We start from the raw sequence: 15,270 nt of genomic DNA, 5'->3' as shown, positions 1-15,270 counted from the left end.
GTCAGCAATGTGCAAATTGGGTGACCTTTAACAAAAAGAGCTTTAATACTGGCAAATGGAATTTTGGATTTTAAATATCTAAAATGCACATGGAATTTTAGAGCTGGAAGGATGCTTAGAGGTCAGTTCATTCAACTCATTTTACAGATGAAGAAACCAAAATATAAAGAACAAGCCATTTGTCCAAAGTCACACAGAAAACATTTTTTTCTTAATGTTTGAGTAAAAAGTATTTTAATAAAATCATTATATTAATACAGTTGGAGATAAATTAATTCCATTTTACTTTTCAGAAAGGTGAGATATTTTGACAAAATTAGTTTTAAAATTAACCCTAAGCTATCAATTATCAATACCTTTGCATAGAGTTTTCCTTCCTTGTTCATTGCAAGATAGAATTCACTTTCCACCCCTTTGATTGCCACAATTCCGACTGCCACTGTCCTGATTTCCATGATATCTGCAAGGAATCACAGAAAGACATGTCAAGTATTCATTCAGCTTTGCAGATGATCCAAGAATGGCCATTTGTTCTTATTTCTGTTTTAATTGGAAGTTTTTAAAATTTTTAATGTGATTATTTACTCAGCCCAAGACCCCTGACCCACAGCAGATACAAACACCAAAATAGTCATTATATAAGGGAAGTACAAACTGATGGGTTTTTTATTTTGTAGAAAATGTGTCTGTATCAAATAAATAGTCACATATTTGAGTTCAGCTTTTTATTCTCTAGAATTAAATTTCTAATTTACTATAATAATAGCTAATGTTTATTGAACTCATACCACATACCAAAGATTATTACATTGCTCTTATGTATTAACGCATTTACTCGTAACCACAGACTGAGGCAGGTAGTCTTGTTATCCCAGTTTTACAGATCAGGAAACTGAAGCACAGAGAAACTAAGAAATTTGCCCAAATTCTTATACTTGATAAGTAGCAGAACTGGAATTTGAACCCAGATATTCTGGCTCTTAATCATTATATAATTACTTTTCTATTTGAATAAACTTTATCTTAAAAAATTTTGCCAACAGAATAGCTCTTGAATATACGAAAGTGAAGAAAATTCTAATTAAAGTAATTGTAAATGATGGTAAATAGAGCCTACTGCCTTAAAAAAAGATTGTTTTAAACTGATAGTATTTTCATACATGAAAAGACCATTTAAAACAAAATTATAAATCCTGTTTCTATAATACTTCATAACTTTATACCATTGTAATTAACTTTTAAATCTTTGTTGAAATTGTATTTACGAAACGTGTTTACACAAGAATGATAACTTACTATTTTCCTTTATTATATATATCTTCCTTACATCTTGTGTTTTAATGACACACTAAATAAAGTAAAATCTCAAGAAATTTATTAAAATGATGTAAGAATTAAAATTTTAGTGTACTTTTATGCAATTTGCTATTAATTATATTTCCTACATGAAGGTACAGCCCTGAGTCATTCTCTTACCTATGTCTAACACAGTGCAAAGAAAAGTCAAAGTGTCAATTATCTGTGTGATTGGGCCTTCAAAAGCTACTTTCTAAAATATTGACTTAGAGAAAAAACTAATTGTATTGCCCCATACCTTCAATTCATTCTCTTATTTATTTTTTGACTTCATTTTTGCTATCTGAATAATAAAATTTCTATTCATGTCATTGGGATTTAATGTAGCCTAGCTAATATTTGTCATTTGCTTCACATATATATTGCATATAGAAGCCCTTTTCCCAATATACTGTACTTAACACTAGTCAGAGCTTGTCCAGTTGAGAGTTTCACAGCTGTTCATCTAGAAATTGGGTTTTATTAAGAAAATGCAAATGAATGGATATTAATCTTTTTATGTATTTATTAAGCATTATCACAATGCATAGAACCCTACTGTGGTTTTAGGATACAAATTAAGAAAAACAGCCCTGGTTCTGAACACCAGAAGTTAAAACCTAATAGAAACAGCAAACATGTCCATATATATTGTTTTAATTAAGATATATATATATCTTACATTAATTAAGATATATATGATTATATATATTAATTAAGATATATATCTTACTTTTCCCACATCACTCATTCTTTAATCACTGAAAATTTGGTGTAATTAGCAGAACTTCTGCCTCCCTCAGGTGAGAGACTTGTTTAACAACTCTTCTTTATTTACTTCTACATTGTCTTCATATATTTATATCTTAAGATATATATATATAATTATATACATCTTAATTAAGATATATATAATCTTAATTAAAAGAAAGCATTTTGAAGAACACAGGCTTGAATAGGCTAGAGGAAAATTTAGTAATTGCTTACAAGCACATGAAGGATTATGATGTTGATGCATTCATGTAACATTCAGCAGATCTTCACCAAGAGCCAATTCTGTGCCAGGCTCAATTCACAGACAAGCCTTGCCCTTTTAGAGCACTCTGTTTGGTAACTATAACTTCACTTCATTAAAGGAAGCACAAAGGGAAATAACATGCAGAAGAATACTATTAGGTTAAATTTGTACTAATACAATGAAAAATACTGAAGAAATTCATTGATTCAACATATTTGCGTCCAAAATGGAATAAATGTATCAATTAGGTTGGTGCAAAACTAATTGTGGCTTTTGCCATTACTTTTATGACAAAAACTGTAATTACCTTTGCATCAACCTAATATTTAAAAGACATATGGAATAGTTGGTTTCTAAAGATCTTAGCATTGTAAAGTATCATTAAGAAGTAAATATTTTCTTTTCCTTCAAGTCTCTTTACTCCTGCTATTCCTCCCTTTATTTAATATATTTTCTTTTAGATAAAAAGAGAATGCTGATGCACAAGCTTGGAATGTCTTTCATGATCAGTTATTAGGGACTGGAATCTGTAACGTTTGCTGGCTTTTCTTTGACAGAACAATTGTAAAACATAAATGTGGACTGATAGAGTTATTGTTAATTATGATAGGCAGACATCTTCCCTTTTAGGTCCAGTCATGACAATAAGTTCATATTGCCCTACTCCCAAAATGTTTTCTTCTATCCCCTGCCTGTCTATTGCCCACTGTTTCTTTACTGCACTTTACAAGAGATGATGGCTGGGTGTGGTAGCTCACACCTGTAATCCTAGCACTTTGGGAGGCCGAGTCAAGCGGATCACTTGAGGTCAGGAGTTCAATACTACCCTGACCAACATGGTGAAACCCTGTTTGTACTAAAAATACAAAAAATTATCCAGGTGTGGTGGTGGGTGCCTGTAATCTCAGCTACTCAGGAGGCTGAAGAAGGAGAATGGCTTGAACCCGGAAAGTGGAGGCTGCAGTGAGCCAAGACAGTGCCACTGCCCTCTAGCCTAGGCGACAGAGTGAGACTCCATCTCACAAAAAAAAAAAAAAAAAAAAAAAATTAGTTGGGCATGGTGGTGCATTCCTGTAATTCTAGCTACTTGAGAGGCTGAGGCAGGAGAATCACTTGAACCCGGGAGGCAGAGGTTGCAATGAGCCGAGGTCACACCACTGCACTCCAGTCTGGGTGGAGTGAGGCTCTGTCTCAAAAAATAAATAAATAAATAAAAATAAGGTGATGAACATTTTTAATCTTATCCCTCCACATATTAGGGTTAAGGATACCAAAAATTCTTTGAAAAGATTCTACCTTTAGCTGAGATTAGAATAGACATATATTCTTAATTGCTTGACATATTTGAAAAATACCATTAATACTGGGAAATCAATGTATCTAAAAGACAATTCTTGGGGAGAGCATTAAGCAGTGTTGTCAGAATCAATACCTTGTCAACCCTGATTTTCTAGTCCATTTTGTTCCATGTCCTATGACCCTCTTTTATTCAAGAAAAGCTCAAGAATAAAGAAATTAACATTTTCACTCTTTTGTTCAGTTGCAGCGTGGGGAGTGATGTTCCTTTCAGTATGCACAAATATTTATAGAAGTATTTACTATGGGCCAGATGCAGTGGCTCACGCCTGTAATCCTAACACTTTGGAAGGCCAAGGCGGGCAGATCACCTGAGGTCAGGAGTTCAAGACCAGTCTGGCAAACATGGTGAAATCCCGTCTCTACTAAAAATACAAAAATTAGCCAGGCATGATGGTGGGTGTCTGTAATCCCAGTTACTTGGGAGGCTGAGGCAGGAGAATCACTTGAACCTTGAGTTGGAGGTTGCAATGGGCTGAGATTTCACCATTGCACTCCAGCCTGGACGACAAGAGCTAGACTCCATCTCAAAAAAAAAAAAAAAAAAAAAAAAGGAAGTATTAACTATGAAATCCTGCCCTCCAAATCAGAAGCCACGAAGTTGCTCAGAATACATATTAGAAAAATATGTAATATGCAGATATTAAGTTAGCTACGAATATAAGTTAATTATACTTGGTCTGTTTGCCAGCAGTGTATCTGTTGCCTCACATAAAACAAATAGAAGAGGCTATCTTTCTTTGTGGATTTCCATTTGTGCTTAAGAGAAGTTTGTTCACATAAGTAGCACTCAGTAAATTTATTCCCAAAGATTTAAAGCATATTACATAGATCCATCAAATTGTGGACATGATGTCCATGGTAGCATAATGGTACAGTTCAAAAATATAAATAAAAGAGAGGGAGAGAATCAGCTCATGCAATATAACATGAAAAACCAGGCAATGTGTCAAACTCTTTGACCGTTTAGCCTCGTCAGCAATATTGTCAACAATAGCATAAATTTATTATTTAGGATGTCACCCTTACACACTAGAGACTATGCCCTAAATGACTTCCCTATTTTTTATCCTCTGGTTCAATAATTCATGAATTTATCTAAACCTTTTTGTCTGTTTGTTATTTAAACCTATATCACACTTGGAATGAAAAGTGAGGAATTTTGATCTAAATTGCAATTATTTTTCAAAAAAATTCTCTAAAATCTTTCAGAATTTTAGGTGTCCCTCTAATCTTGTATTTCAGAAATTGATACTAATTCTTTTTTTAATTACCAATAGGTTTGTGATTTTAAAGTGCTTTAACTTTTCTGTTTGAAAAATTACTTTTTAGTGTCTCACCACATGGAATCCATGCCCACCAATCTCAGCATCATGAATATTTCTTTTTCCTGAAACCTTTAAAGCTTTATATTTAAAGTTTTGAGGGGGTATATATTAATATGGCTGTGCTAGCATGATAACTAAATATTATTTTCAAGTTGGGAAAAAAAGTGAAGGCAGCGGTTTGATGGTTAGCCAATCAGAACATTTAATCTTGTCCTTGATCAAATATACCCTCTTGGGCATGTTAAAACTAAGAACTAGTATCAACAAAGAAGAAAACATTTAAATTTAAGTAAATTTTATGGTTTTCTGTCAAGCCTGGATTGTTGAGTGGGAAATCTTAACCATTATAAATTTATATTATGTTTAAGGCTATAGATTCCATTCATTTTACATCATTAAAACACACCAACATACACATATATGCAAAAAATACATGAATATATCAAACATATACAAAAAACACTGAAAACACAACAATAAGAAAAAAAAACCTAGTTAAAAAGTGGGCAAAATCTGGACACCTCACTAAAGATACACAAAGGGCAAATAAGCATATGAAAAGATGCTCAATATCATAGATCATTAAGGAATCGCAACATGGATGCAGCTGGAGGCCATTATCCTAAGCAAATTAACACAGGAACAGAAAACTAAATACTACATGTTTTCACTTATAAGTGGCAGCTAAACACTAGGTACTTGAGGACATAAAGATGGCAACAACTGACACTGGGGACTACTGGTGGGGAGTAGATGAGGGAAGTGTTGAAAAACCATTAGGTACTATGCTCAGTACCTGGGTGATGGGAGCAGTCATACCTCAAACCTCAGTATCACACAGTATACCCAGGTAACAGTCCTGTACATGTACCCCCTGAATCTAAAATAAAAGTTGAAATTATTTAAAAAGGAATTGCAAATTGAAACAACAATGAGATACCTCTATACAACTAAACTCCAAAAAACTGAGAATGCTGTATGCTGGCAAGGATGCAAAGCAACCAAAACTCTTCCATTACTAGTGGGAATGCAAAATGGTGCAGTCACATGGTAAAACAGTTTGGCAGTTTCTTAAAAACTAAACATACTCTTACTATGTAATCCAGCAGTCATGCCCCCAGGTGTTTGCCCAATTGAATTGAAAACTTATGTCCACACAAAAACCTGAACATGACTATTTATAGCAGCTTTATCCATACCATCAAAAACTAGACACAACATACCCAATAGGTAAATGGATAAACAAACTATGGTACATGTATACATTGGAATATTATTTAGCAATAAAAAGATATTGAGCTGTGAAACCACTAAAAGACAAGGGTAACCTTAAGTACATATTGCTAAGTGAAAGAAACCAGTCTGAAAAAGCCACATGCTGTATGAGTCCAGCCATATGACATTCTGGCAAAGGCAAATGACATTCTGCAAGGGCCTTGAGGAGAGCAGAAAAAGGATGAAAAGCTGAATCACAGGGGATTTTTAAATCAGTGAAACTCTTCTGCATAATACTGTAATAGTGGATACATAATATACATTTGTCAGAACTCATACAACTATACAGAGCAAAGCCTGGACCTTAGTATAAACTAACAGTATAAATACATATTGGCTCATCTATTCTAACAAATGTGCCACGTTAATGCAAGATGTTTATAATGGAGGAACTGTGGGGGGAAATGGAGATTGTTTATGGGAACTCTATTATCTGCTTTTTTTTTTTTTTTTTTTGAGACGGAGTCTGGCTCTGTTGCCCAGGCTGGAGTGCGGTGGTGAGATCTCGTCTCACTGCAAGCTCCGCCTCCCAGGTTCACCCCATTCTCCTGCCTCAGCCTCCGGAGGAGCTGGGACTACAGGCGCCCGCCACCACACCCGGCTAATTTTTTTGTATTTTTAGTAGAGACGGGGTTTCACTGGGTTAGTCAGGATGGTCTCGATCTCCTGACCTTGTGATTCGCCCGCCTCGGCCTCCCAAAGTGCTGGGATTATAGGCGTGAGCCGCCATGCCCAGCCTATGTGCTCAATTTTTTTTTTTTTTTTTTTTTTTTTGTAAATCTAAAAGTGTTCTAAAATACAAAGTCTACTAATTTTTAAATGCAGCTGTCTTTAATGATATAATATTGAGTGTAGAGAAACTATTTGTGCTGACATTTTGCATTATTTATTCGTGTCCCGAATATATAGAACATACGGGATTTGTTATTAATTACTATTAAAAATGTCTTTGGTAATAGATTAAGATCTGCTTACCCAATGGATAACTTATTTTTGTGAAATACAGACAGTAAGGAGGAGTAAGGTCATAATAAAAACACACTTTGGAAATTGTAGGATACAAATACTCGACATACAGACCACTGTTTCACTTGTTAAGTGTACAGTATCTCTCAGGTGTTTGGGAATGGAAAATAAGAGACAGTAATATTTTAGAAACTTGATCTGATTACTTTAATTATGATATCACATCTGGATATTAATAAATATATACAAAAATTCAGTTAGTATTTTCTCTTTCCACAGAAAAAAATAAAACCTAGCAGTATATGCCAATTGCAAAAAAAAAAAAAAAAAAAAAAACAGGAAAGTAAATAAAATAGGAATTCAAAAGAAAGAAGTGGTCAAGGGAGGATTTGAGGAACAGAGCTTGAATTAGATCTTGATGGATGAATAGAACTGACATAGGTAGAAAAGATGGAAACATGCTAATTGAGAGATGAAAGTACTATGTGCAAGGCCACGGAAGCAGAGATTCAAAAGTCATGTTCAGAAGATTGAAATTAGAGCTTATATGTCTGGAATAGGAAGTGTAACAAAATAGTGAGAGGGTGGGAAAAGAGTTAGGTCCAAATTGTCAAAGGTCTTGAACCTCCTAGGTTCAAGGAATTCTTGTTCCTCAGCCTTCCGAGTAGCTGTAATTACAGGCATGCGCTACCACGGCCACCTAATTTTTGTATTTTTAGTAGAGACCCGGTTTCGCCATGTTGGCCAGGCTGGTCTCAAACTCCTGACCTCAAGTGATCCACCTGCCTCAGCCTCCCAAAGCGTTGGGACTACAGGTATGAGCCACCGCGCCTATCTCTAGCTGTAAATTTTCTGCAAATTGTGTACATTCTTGGGAATTGTTACAAAGTAAAAAAAAATCAAATTGTTTTTAGATGTCATGAAAAAATTAATAAATGTAATAATAAAATTAGTGTAATATTTTATTTGTTAAATGTCTGCTAATCTGTATATTTTATTTTCAAATTTTACTGTCATTATCTTAATATTAAAGTTTAAATACATTTGCAAGCCTTTGAAATTTCCACAGGCTCCCAGCTCTGTGCCTGTGGGTCAAATGAATAAAATGTCCCTGTCCTTAACTCTGAAATCTTTTCAAAGGACTACCCTGGTTCCTTTTCACTAGCACCAACTTTTTTAAACATGTAGCTAGAATCTGCTCATTTTGCTTCAATTTAACTTTTGCATCCTAACTTCTAATCTCTTTATTGGCATTCTCTCTTCAAGCTCATGAATAAACTCCTAATTGCCAAATCCAAGAGTGCTTTCAATAATGCTTTCTTTTATGCACTATTTGGCTCAGTTGACCTTCCTTATTCTATTCCTAATTCTCATATTTCATTAATCGTGCCCTACCGGAGTGCAGGGTGAAAAGTTAATCAAACTGATCAATTTTTGTGTAGCCAATTCTATATAGATCTTTTGTGATAATTTATTATATTGTATCTATGCTTAAAAGTATGTTTTCCATACCATTGTCTGAAATATAGTTTATTCTAACTTTTATAGTGTGAATTTTAAATATAAATTCAAATTATTTTAAATTCATCTGGAATTAATTCTGGGGTATGGTGTGAGATGATACTCTAAACCAGCAGTCAGGGGCCGGGGACCAGGGGGAGATTCAGGATGAAACCATTCCACTTCAAATCGTCAAGCATTAGTGAGATTTTCATAAGGAGTACACAACCTAGATCCCTGGCATATGCAGTTCACAGTAGGGTTCACGCTCCTATGTAATTCTAATGCCACAGCTAATCTGACAGGAGGTGGAATGCTTGCTCACCCGCCACTCACTTCCTGCTCTGTGGCCTAGTTCCTAACAGACCACAGACGAGTACAGGTCTGCAGCCCAGGGGTTGGGGGCTCCTGCCCTAAACTGATATTTTATTCCTTCAAATAGCAATCTAGTTTTTTTCAACATAATTTATTAAACATTCTATTCCTTTTTTTACTGATGCTTCTCTTTTACCTTTTATTGACTGTTTTGTCCCATTGATTTACCTGCCTGTCAGCAATATAATCTCATTAATTTATTGTAGGTTACCAGTTTTCAGGTGGTTCCTTACATTTGCAAGTAGCTCTGATTGTGTTACCAATTATACGTGAATATATCCTCTGAAGCTATGCAGAATAAATCATACCATTTCCACATAACAGCCCTTGAAAGAGGTAAAGACAATAATCATGCTTCCCATCATCCATAGTTTCTTTGGCCCTTTCTCATATGGCATGAATTCCAGACTCTTTACCAGCTATATTATTTACTTGAAATAAGTGTCTCAGCAAGAACTGGACTGATATAGAAAGCCTAAGACAGAATATTGTTCATTATTTTCCTTGATGTAGACCATAAACGTATTTTATAGTAACACAATCTCACCATCTCCTTAAAATATTTTTAATTCTGTCATTATTTTAGAATTTGAATACAATTAAAAGTATGCCTATCAAAAGTAAGTTTTGTTTTAGGTTAGTGTATTTTTCAAGGTTATATTATAAAGTTTGATTAAATATATTTTATATATAAAGGCAAATGTCAACTGTTCCCCTTCAACAAATGATGAATGTTCTTCATTTTCTTTAAATTAATTACATTTTAAAACCTCATGATTTTGAAAGCATAAATTTCAAAATGACCTCATATAGCATGTGTAGAATTAAAAGTGAGTTAAATAAATATATGTTGAAATACAAATGTTATAGCATCAAAGATGACAAAATCTAGTTTTGGGATCTAATCATTAAAATTCTTTCTATGCTTTAAAAAAATTAGCTCACTTATTTTTAAAATTTCTTTGGTTTCTAAATGTTGAAATAAGAGAAATAATTTTATTCTTCTATTGCAAATAGTGCAAATAGTGCTCCATAAATAAAACATTGCAGGTGTAGAGAGTCGTTATACCCCTCCAAAACGTGAGACCAACTCCAATATGATTGTCAGAATATTTTCTGTAGCATACAAAGATATTTAACAAGTGTTTATTATTTATTTCCAGACCCATTCTTGGCACTAGGACTGTACTGATCTGAAGAAAATTATCTAAAAGTTAACCGTAAATTGTCAAATTATCTAAAAGTTAACCGTAAAACCTCAGTTTAAAAAATAAAATAAAAGCGAATTTTGAGTTATTTTATGCTTCTAATAACTTATATTTAACTCAGTGTTCTTTATGCTTTCTCTTGTTAACCAATGGTTTGTTAAGGTTATAAATTTAGCAACATATGACAACGAATGAACTTATTTATATAACAGTGAACATCATCATGACTTCATTAAATGATGAAAGAATGAGTTAACTGAATTGTGAGTAAATCTATCTCATATTTCTAAATTCCAGGCATTCATATTTGATATCTTTGTGGAGGCACTCAAACCATTCTTTTCTAAATTGAAAAAAAATACAACATTATTTTAAAAAATTTATCAGTTAAAAAAGATTACAGTATGCCTTTAGTTAAATTAATCGCCCAAGTACCTTTGGAAACATTTGAGTGGTCCACATACAATTGCTTAAGAAATGGTGAGTTTTAGTTCAGCCACTTGAATTCTGTTTATAATTTGGCATAGAATAAATCACAAATAACTGATACATGAATATATTAAAATTTATGGTACCCAAAAATTAGCAACTCCATTCTCTTATTTGTCATTGGCAAATTTGGGAAATGTCTTCATCTATAATGTCATGTAACTTTTCCATCTACTATTTATCATTGCATCTGTGCTTTTATTCTACCCATTTGAGGTTCCACGTTTTGATTCTGGCCCTTTTCTTATAAGGCATAATAAGCTTTCTATTCTCTTCTTGTCATATCTTTGCCCCATAAGTCTTCAGGCTTATGACAGTATAATGTCATTCATTATGATGTTCAATCATGTGTAGGCATTTTTCTCCCCAACTTTCTGAGTAAAGATTCTTGATTGTTCCCAACTTTTATTCTCTCCATTTTCCATGGCAATAGAATTTTTAGCTGACTGCATAAAATAAACTTTCCATTTTCCAGTCTTTTTTGCAGCTTAATGTGGCCATGTGACCAAGTTTTAGCTGATGTGATTTAACTGCAATGTCCTATGGCAACTTCCAAAAATCTTCCATAAAAGATAGCCAGCAGAAGCCCTTTGTGCTCACTTTTAATCCCTTTATTCCATATGCCTGCTGGAATTTGGATTCTACCTTGGGTTATGAGAACAAAGAGATTGTGGAACAGTGAGCTAAATGGACCTGGAAACTTCCAGATGTTTTTGTGGAGCAGAGTTGTCACTCCTCCAGACGTTTATTGCATGGAGAAATAAACAATTTTTTAAGCCAAACTGAATCTTAACTAATGCACCCCAATTTCATTTTACTTCAAATGCATTCTTCAAAAAATGTACATAAAACTCCAGGAGCCTATTTTTTCAGTTATTCTAAGCCAGCAGCCAGAAAGACAAGTCTTATTTTCAACACTGTTGTTAATGGCCAGGTGTTTACTTCCACAGCTTTTTTTTTTTTTTTTTCACTTCTTAAGTCATGAGATAAAACTAGAAGAAAAAATGAAAACAACACCTGTGTTGTCATGTCTTTCATTTTCCTATCCAGAACTTCACTGTCACGAGGGATTCCAAGTTTCTTCTGGTGCTATCATTTATTCCTACATGTGTCAGCATTTAGTTAGCTTGATAAATCTTTTCTGGCTGCCCTTTACATCTTGATACACATGTCAGGAAGACCACAGCTCCCCCTTCAGCAAACTGTCAAACCTGTGTTCAGCTGCTTCCTAGCCAAGAAATTATATAATGTCAGCTAGCTTTTCTGGATACTCATTATTGTTACATAAAGCATGAGATGCTGTTGCCACTCTCAAAAAGACCAGGTTCACCATTCTTGATTAGAAAATCATAACTTTTCATTTTTAAATAAAACAAGTTATTGATTACTTATGTTCAGTACTCTACATATCTGTCATCTTTCTTCTGTATATAAATGCATTACATTTGCCACATTCTTTTTTTTTTTTTTTTTTTTTTTTTTTGAGATAGTCTCATTCTGTAGCCCAGGCTACAGTGCAGTGGCGCCATCTAGGCGCACTACAACCTCCACCTCCCAGGTTCAAGCAATTCTCCTCCCTAAGCCTCCCGAGTAGCTGGAATTACAGGTGTGTGCCACCACACCAGCTAATTTTTGTATTTTTAGTAGAGAAGGGGTTTTGCCATGTTAGCCAGGCTGGTCTTGAACTCCTGACCTCAGGTGATCCACCCACCTCGGCCTCCCAAAGTGCTGGGATTACAGGCACGAGTCACTGTACCCAGCCTTACATGTGCCATATTCTTAACGATGGTTTGGATTCCCTAGCCTCTTTAGATTTTTTCTTCTTGGCTTCCTTTCTGAATTAGTTTTTCTACTCCCTCTAAAAGTACTTACCTTTTCTAATAAGCTGTAGCATAGAAAAGAGTATCAACAAGACTTTTCACTTTCACATCTAGTCAAGAAAAACAGTTTACATTATACATGATTGGTGACCATCTCAGACACAAGATGTGGAACAGACACAACAAATATGTTCCAAGTGGGCTGCAGTAGTTCCCTTGGTGTCCTTACATCCTGGAATTTCTCCCAGCAAGCTGTTCGAGTTCCTGGAAGTATTTCTTTTCATTCTTTCTAGATGACACCCTTGTCACTGCATTTCTACTTTGTTGATCTTCTAGGAAGTGATACATAATACTGGAATGTACCACCTTAATGTCAAACTTCAGCAAACATGATAGATCACAAATACTCATTTATACTTAACAGCAGTGATCCAAATTATTTCTATCACATTTACACATTCCTCTTGCTATGCCCATTTTTTCAACTTCCAGGCCCAATGAATGTTGAGGCTAAAGCAAAAGACATTAGAGAAGTCAAGTATCATTTCAAACCCAGGTCATTTTGAGAATTAAGGTATGAGAAAGGTCAAGGGGATGCTATTTTTACTAGGTGGGAGTGATAATGTGTTGGAGTTTTTATGAAGATATTAAATTTGAAGTCATAATGGTTTTGTATATACTGGTCCTAAATTTGGCATAAGAAAATCACTTTGTGATCTAGATCCACAGCGAAATTGTAGCTGTACTAGATATGTAGGATCAACAGAATTGCTTATTGGTAATAAAAAAGAAATTTGCTTAGCACCAAAATATTTCATATCTGACTTTTTAAAATATAGTGATAATGTTAGTGTTTTAATTTTAAAAATATTTAATATGTACTCAGTGTTCCCAATGTTTCCAATGTTAAAGAATTATCAGGTGTCACTTAAGGTATCCTCAGTGTTCAAGAATTATCAGGTGTCACTTAAGGTATCCTCACATGTGGTTTTTCTACCCCTGCCTCCCTCTTTAATTTACAATCTACAGTAACATTTTAGAATTCCACCATTTTCCATGCTCTGATCATAACACTGTGCTCTGCAAAAGATGGAGCAACATTGGAATGTCCCATTTTGATTATGGTTGTATGCAGGGCTTAAATTTTACCAGAGAATTAAGAAATATATTAAAGCATAGCTACCATTTCTATTTAATGCTATCCTCTAATGAAAAGATGGAATCATTAAACTCTTAATTGTACTGTGAAGGTGAGAATTCTTCGGTTTGAAGTGGATTTTCATTTTCTCAGTTCTATTTATCACCATTTCTCTTTTTGAGTTTGCTTATCATTATGACTTCTTACAGTCATAAAAAATTGAAAGATAATGACAATATATTTCAGCCAGTCGCTTCTCAATCACATTATTGCTATTATCAATCACTTTTAAAAGCATAGCTTAGTTGTAACCAGTATCTTGATAATGAAGATTATTTCATTCTCTGCCAACTACTAATTAGTTGTTGCAAATGAAATCCTTGGCTACTTTTTGTCTGCCTCATAGTAAAATCAAGGAATTTAAGTAAATACTTTATTGAATTACTTCAATTCAATACTTTATTGAAGTGACACCTAATAATTTAATCCATAAGCCACTGTTTTGGTCTTGACTAAGAAATAAATTTTTCTTGTTCTGACTCTAAGAAAGGGAGTAAAAATTGTGCTATGAAAAGCCAAGCGATTCGTTGGTCTGAGATTTTAGAATGAAGTAAAGATAGTGCTTATTAGTCACATATAATTTATTAAAATTAAATATAAAATATTTTTATGATTAATTGTAATGCTCCATATCCTTCAAATAGAAATAGAATAGAATTTAATTTAATTTAATTTTAAGAGTATCCCTGGAGTAAACAGCAGTTTTCTGTATAGACAATATTCAGTGAGATAGGTTGTGTAATTATCTCTAATTAAGAAGTGTTTCTCTAAAAGAAAATACGTTTGAAAGCAGAGTAATATAAGTTTTATATCAACTGTTACAGACAAATGTCTTAGAAAATAAATGACTCAAGTACCATTTTACAGTAATTTAATTCAGTCTTACGTTTATTTTACAGATGTTTTATGAGTCATTTATTTTCTTGTAAACAACTTGTATAAGTTACCTCCATCATGAACCAAGTCAAAATCATGTAAGATATATACATATACATAAAACATGTAGCTGTATTTTTTAAGGTGTCAACCTGAAACATAAGCAAATGACCTTCAGTAATGTATGCATGTTATTCAGAATTGACTTTTTCAAAAGTGACAGTGAAATAGAAAAAGCCCAAATTATGAGCACTTAAGTTGAAATAAACTTGTTCCATCACTTAAGCAGAGTGACTGCTTAGCATGGAAGACAAACCGCTTTTGTTGGTGTTAGTGTTGGGGTAGGACCATTAATTGGATATGCTGTGTACGTGTTGGCTTTGCTGCCTGGAGGGAATGATTCCGTGTTTGAGTTAGGAAAGAATTGAGTTCACTTTCTCCACATTTCTTTATTGACTTTCACTTTGAAGGGACAACACAAAGGACTCTGTGGAGGTGGTGACCTCCAGCAGGCTGGATACAGAAC

General features: G+C 33.9%; 2 protein-coding genes across 2 annotated transcripts in view; one reads left to right on the top strand and one right to left on the bottom strand.

The window, feature by feature from the left end:
* Positions 1–15,270, top strand: part of LOC108517316 (protein FAM227B) — a 208,261-nt gene that overhangs the window by 145,259 nt on the left and 47,732 nt on the right. The gene's annotated exons all lie outside the window — the stretch shown is intronic.
* Positions 1–15,270, bottom strand: part of FGF7 (fibroblast growth factor 7) — a 66,785-nt gene that overhangs the window by 4,684 nt on the left and 46,831 nt on the right. Inside the window, exon 3 of the mRNA XM_017855182.1 lies at positions 357–460. Coding sequence (XP_017710671.1) covers positions 357–460 — 104 coding nt within the window. The remainder of the gene's footprint in view (positions 1–356; positions 461–15,270) is intronic.

The sequence above is a fragment of the Rhinopithecus bieti genome, unplaced genomic scaffold (assembly GCF_001698545.2).
Source record: "Rhinopithecus bieti isolate Rb0 unplaced genomic scaffold, ASM169854v2 scaffold_41061, whole genome shotgun sequence".
In the NCBI taxonomy this organism is placed as follows: domain Eukaryota; kingdom Metazoa; phylum Chordata; class Mammalia; order Primates; family Cercopithecidae; genus Rhinopithecus; species Rhinopithecus bieti.
This window is presented reverse-complemented; position numbering and strand designations above follow the sequence as displayed.